General features: G+C 34.2%; 1 protein-coding gene across 15 annotated transcripts in view; it reads left to right on the forward strand.

Moving 5' to 3' along the window:
* CNST (consortin, connexin sorting protein) overlaps positions 1 to 5,476 on the forward strand; it is a 40,209-nt gene extending 34,733 nt beyond the window's left edge. For all 15 annotated transcript variants that reach the window (XM_034428202.3, XM_087883009.1, XM_087883013.1 and 12 more), the window contains exons 13-14: positions 1,781 to 1,916; positions 4,859 to 5,476. In XM_034428202.3, coding sequence (XP_034284093.2) covers positions 1,781 to 1,916; positions 4,859 to 5,064 — 342 coding nt within the window. In that variant the 3' untranslated portion in view covers positions 5,065 to 5,476. The remainder of the gene's footprint in view (positions 1 to 1,780; positions 1,917 to 4,858) is intronic.
* The last annotated feature ends 925 nt before the right edge of the window (positions 5,477 to 6,401 follow it).

The following is a 6,401-nucleotide window of genomic DNA, read 5'->3' on the forward strand; positions in this document are numbered from 1 at the left end:
ATACTTTTAAAGTCAGAATTAAAATCAGTATAATTAAAATCAGTTAATAGGTAAAAGCTTGGGTGTCTTTTAGTTGTTTCTTGTGATGCCCTATTTCTAAGAGGTCTTTGTACATCCTTTCTGCAATGGAGTACTCCACCTCCAGGGGACATTGTGTATTCTGAAAACTGAACACTCCAGGGAACCTGCAGAGGCATTAAAAATGGTGGAAAAGAAAGGGATTCGCAAAGTGCTACTTATAAGTGACTATGTCATAATCAATTTGAAAAAGAAGTTTCTATTTTTTAGTTCTGCTGAAGGCGATTACTATACCGGTAGTATATTTCAATACATTAATAATCTTTAAGAAGTTTAGAAAGGAAAGTAACTGTGGGTTGAATATATGTAATTGCTTTATATTTTATTCTGGAATTCTTTGTTTTTCAACTATGTGAATTAAAATTATAAGTTCAGCTGTTATTGATGTGACTTGCATATCAGTATAGCTGAATGAGAATTTTTTTTTTTTTTTTGATAGATTGGGCATGCCACACTCACCTTTAGGATTGTAACCACTCCATAACCTTTAATGAGTTTTTGACCTTGAGAAAATGTTCATACCTGACTATTTCAATTCTTACTATTATCTATGGCATTGCTGCATGTGCATTTCACATTTCATATCAAAATATGTGTATGATCATTGCCACTATTTAAGAGTGATGGGAGCTGAAATTTAATTTTCAGCTTAATGGACGCCATATAGCTGCTTGGTTGGAATGTATGTGCATTGCAAAGTCCTGAAAAGCAATAGCAATAGCACTTAGACCTATATACCACTTCACAGTTCTCTATAGCCTTCTCTAAGCTGTTTACAGAGTTACAGAGATATTGCCCCTAGCAATCTGGATCCTCATTTTACTGACCTTGGAAGGATGGAAAGCTGAGTCAACCTTGAGCCAGTCATGATCAGACTGCTGGCAGTTGGCAGAATTAGCCTGCAATACTGCATCCTTTTTATATATAACAGTTCAGTGCAGATTGCAGTTCACTTATTATAGATTGTATTGCAATATAATTTAATTCAAAAAGCATTGATCAAAACTATCTTCTTTTTTATTTGACAATATAAAAGTACAATAACTGAAATATGGCCATATCCATAGATTGGCTGCCTTGAAAAATTAAATAATTCATAGAGTAGTAATGGCTCTACTAATATAGCTGAAATGATCCTTTGCAGATAGAAGCTACTAAGAACTCCACTTTAAGTACCTCTGCTTTTAGCAAATTACTTTATTATTGATTTTATATTTTAAGAGAATTTATGTTTTAAGATGCTTATTTGTGGAATTCAGACTACAGTTTGGAGTAAAATATAAACTTTATAGCTGCACTGCAGAAATGTATCTTATAATTCTGTGTTTGGTTTCATCATTATACCAGATTTATTCTCAATTGCACGTCCAACATCCAAATAAGGAAATACTTGAGCTCCTTTTATCCATGATAGCATCTAGCTTCTATCCGAATGGAACCAATGGAGAACATTATGTTACAAGATATTAATAGTGCCTTTGGTATTTGGTATTTAACTGTTTTAAAGTTAAATATCTTATAAAACAATTATATTTGCAACTAATAATCTTCAATCATGATGAAGATTAAAACCAAGAGTTAAAATATCTCAAAGGTAATGTGTAAGACCCTGCAATATATAAGTACACCATGTATACGTAGCAAATGAAACAAAGTCTTAAAACTGTGTTTTTATAACAGTCTACTTTATCATTCTTGTTAGACTGTTCCTGCAGAGGGCCTTGTGTCTATATTGAAAAAAAGAGACGACAGTGAAGAAAATACATTGGCTCAAATTCAGCTGAGACAGTCAAAAAGAAGAGTGAGATTCCAAGAAATGGAAGAAACATTAGAACAAGGTACTTTCTCCTCATTACCTTTTTTTTTTTCTTTAATTTGATTTATATGCCGCCCTTCTCCGGAGACTCAGGGCGGCTTACAATGCGTTAAGCAATAGCCTTCATACTTTTATATATTTATACAAAGTCAGCTTATTGCCCCCACAAACTGGGTCCTCATTTAACCTACCTTAGAAAGGATGTAAGGCTGAATCAACCTTGAGCCTGGTAAGATTCGAACCTGCAGAAATTGCAGGCAGCTGTGTTAATAACAGGGTGCATTAAACCACTGTACTACCAAGGCTTTAATTCCAGAATTGCATACTCTCATGAAATATGAAACGATAAATATTCAAGTTACCTATATGTGCCATATCTGCTTATATTTGAAGAGTCGTGAATGGAGAGGCAGGTTGCTCTCAACTATAGGTAATATACTTTCATTCAAACATTGTGTTGCACTGTTTTGTGGGAGATGAGTATCCCATGAGCCAACTCCCTTTTTGAGATGGTGGCTACATTTGAAATATTGAGCATATGTTATGCCCACTTTCACAAAATGTCTGCAATGTAAGGGGCCAGATAAAGCTTTGGCTTAGCTCAAGTGGAGACTCTTAGATTTTGACATCCAAAAGGATAGGTCTTTCAGTATCATGAGCTCATGAGTGCTCATTTTCTTATATCTTGATATTCTTATCTTATCATTTATGCACCATATAGAAGAGGATTTACACTGTAGTGATTTGATGCCCTACCCTCATTGGTTGCTTCAGGTAAAGATAACATTCCTTATCAGCATCACCTTTGCATATGCTGGGACACATGTATGAGTTTGTGACCCAAGAATTACTAGACTGTTCCGGTATGTCACATGTGGTCCTTTGATCTAGCTGAATCATTTATTAGTAAGCTTTTCCACCTGTTGTAACCAGTATTTATAAATTATCTGCTGCAAAATCAGCATTCTAAAACATCTTAGAAAGTTACAGAATTTTTAGCCATATCCATGACTATTAGAAATCAGTGGATTTGTTATACAACCAACTCCAGGTTTTATCCTTTCCATATACTTAACAGTTGTTGAGTGCTTGTTCCAGCATTTTCCACAAATCTAATTTACCACTAGAATCGCATCCTCCACAGCTTTTTTTATTTTCTACCAAGTTTGATTTACACATCTCTTAATTGGCTTTTGTTATTCTCTTTAATTATTGCATAATATCATTGATATATACTGTGTTTGAGCCTTGTGCTTTGATATGGCCTATAGGCTAATCAATAAAAAGATATATACTATATTATCTTGGTTTATGAATAAGGCAGGCAGGCAGACAAGGGAGGAGAGGGGGAAGGGAAGGGAAGGGAAGGGAAGGAAAGGAAAGGAAAGGAAAGGAAAGGAAAGGAAAGGAAAGGAAAGGAAAGGAAAGGAAAGGAAAGGAAAGGAATTCTATGCTTAAAACAATAACAGACCTACAGTATGCTTGACTACTCAGCAATATGTGTTTTCAATAAACTTAACTGGCAATAAATTATTGCCAGTTAAGATCATACTTACTTTGTAGGGGACAGATAGAAAATATCTATATTTATATAAAATAGAAGGCAAAATCAAAGTCAAACCTGAGACCCTATTAGTGTGGGTGATTATATTGATTTTGAGGTGCTGCCATTATTCTCAGCTCCTATTTTTGGCTGGGTGTGTTATTTATGTTTTTAATTATTAGTCATATTTTTATTTTGTTTTATTATCCACCCAGAATCATGTATATAAGATGGGTGGCCATATAAATTTATTAAATAAATGAATAACATAAAATGTTCTTATGCAGTATTTCTAGTGCAGCTGGTGGGGATGTTATCTTATTTTGAAATATTACAGACTCCCTCATAAATTCAATCCCACAGCAGTGTATACCTTTACTATTAAAAAGGTCAATAAATTAAAAAGCCCATTAATAGAATCAAAAATATTTGTGTGAGTTAATATGTTTGGAAAAAGCTAGCATAAAAATACATTGGTTTTATTTTTCCATCCATGAATAAATGGCATAAAATTACATGGGCATTGTTCACTTAAAAATGGTATTTGGGATGTCACCAAGCAGTGCAATTGGAAAGTGTGACATTGTGAGCACACTAAATAGCGCCAGTAGTTCTTACACCTTTGGTTGCCATTGTTAAGCAATTCCATACCGTTATTAAAAGAGCCATGGTGGCGCAGTGGCTTGAATGCAGTATTACAGGCTAATTCTGCTGACTGCCAGGAATTTGATCCTCAGCTCAAGGTTGACTCAGCCTTCCATTCTTCTGAGGTCAGTAAAATGAGGACCCAGATTGTTGGGGGCAATATACAAACTCTGTAAACCACTTAGAGTTGTAAAGCATTGTGAAGCGGTATATAAATCTAAGTGCTATTGCTAAGTGCTATTAAGTGGATTAAGCTACTAGCAATCTTCTACTGACTTCTCCACTGACTTTGCTTGTCAGAAGTTGGTAGCCACGGTCACAAATGGCAATCACATGATTGCGGGATGCTGCAAAATTTTAATTGCAAGCAGGTCCTGAAGCAGCTAGATCAAGATTACATGACCCTATGGACTCTGCAAAGGCTGGAACTCTGAGACCCAGTCATAAGTACCACTCATTCACTACCAAATAGTCATGGAATGAAAGGTTGTTAAGCAAAGACTACTTATAGTAGCAAATTATGAATACAAATAATTATTTTATTGTGCACATTTTCTTCTGCAAAAGCAAAAGAAGGAAGCTTATTGCCGAAATCTTTCTTTGGGCCAATATTGATATTTGTCTTTAGCTTTGCTCTGTCTTGGTAGACGAAGTTGCTGGTTCTGGCCATTTATTTTACTATTTCAGTGTTGAGGAATGTATACAATACAGGTAAGTAAAGTATTTCAGTTATCTGTCATTCTATTCACTCTATGTCATCCATCTTCTTTTTACAGAGGACGTTGGAGCTGGCTCCTGCATTTTGCTGATCTTACTGTGCGTAGCAACTGTCTTCCTTAGTATTGGAGGAACGGCATTATACTGTACACTTGGCAACACAGAATCTGCAGTCTGTTCTGACTTTGCTGCCAATGTGGATTTTTACCACAGCCAGATACAGAAGGGTATAGAAGAACTTAAACACTGGATACCTTTATATTAAAAGAAGAAATATGTACAGATAGTAATATTTTACTGTTGTGAGAAGAAAGAAAAATAGTTCAAGCTTCGAATAATTTGGCACTTTCAGAAGAAGTAACACGACAGAGGAAGCATCTGTGTTGTACATAGGCGTTAATGTCCAGTAATTGGAGTAATCACCTTTCATGAGGCAGCATAAGAGACTGTCGTAATGTTCTCCTTTTGAAATGCTCAGAACAATCTTCTGCTTACCAACTTAGAAAAAAAAAAGACATTTATCTTTCCTAAAATTTCCAATCCTCATACAGTCATATGCAATCTCTGTAAATTTTAATACAAAACAACTGGTTTTCCTTACATCATAATGCAAAGATATTGTCTCCAGTTATCATGCAATAAGTTCATATTTAATGGAAACAAACCTTATTTGGGAATCATGTATTTTATGTTTTTAATTATTTCAATGAATTGTAATAATTTGGATGTGGTAGTGGTACAAACAGAAGCCTTCTCCAAATGGAGCCTTCTCCATTTAGATGTTATTTAATTGTGCAGCATTTTAAAATGTAGCAGTTGTAATAAGTGATGCATTCATTATTTTCCTATACAGTCTTGGCAAAACACGCAGAGAGAGTTTTAGTAATAGATTCCTTAAAATGGATTTATAAAACAGGTTCTCTATATAAAACCAAATATAAAATATGGCTCATTTCAATGCCAGTAATAGCCATTCAGGGTTAGTTGGAATATGGTAGCATCCAGATTGAATTAATAAATAAATAAATTATGATTCACAGTTTTTTAAAAAAAGGGTTCACTTTGCACATTTATTTTTTTAGATCCATTTTTATGGTATTGTGAGTGTTCATCTAACTGTAAAGTGGAACACAACAAATATATTTATAAGCACTGACATAAAACGTCTGAACTTGACAGAGACATTTTTTTCTCTTTGAGTGTGATTCTAGTAACAAAAGTGGGTTTCTTCTCTATTACAAACCAAAATGGGCCTTGGACAATTTTGGACAATGTTAAATCCTCTTTTGGTTTTATTAAAACTACTGGTTTCTATTTCTCCAAATTATAAAAAAAAAAGCAAACTGAAAAACTACCTTAGAATGAAGGTATCCAACATGTATTGTACTTCCTTTATTTAAATATTGTGAGCTTCTCTGAATCACTGAAAGTCAGGTAGCAGATGAAAGTTTAATTTATTTTGCTTAGTTGCACAATCAGCCAGATATTTAGACTGGATTTGGCTTTTTTTTTTTATCTTTACTCCTCCTAAGAACCTGGGAGAGGCAGATATTGATTAATATTATTATTAAGGTATCATCACATGATATATTATAAACTGTC

Source organism: Pantherophis guttatus, chromosome 1 (genome assembly GCF_059756535.1).
Source record: "Pantherophis guttatus breed Tessera chromosome 1, ASM5975653v1, whole genome shotgun sequence".
Classification (NCBI taxonomy): Eukaryota; Metazoa; Chordata; class Lepidosauria; order Squamata; family Colubridae; genus Pantherophis; species Pantherophis guttatus.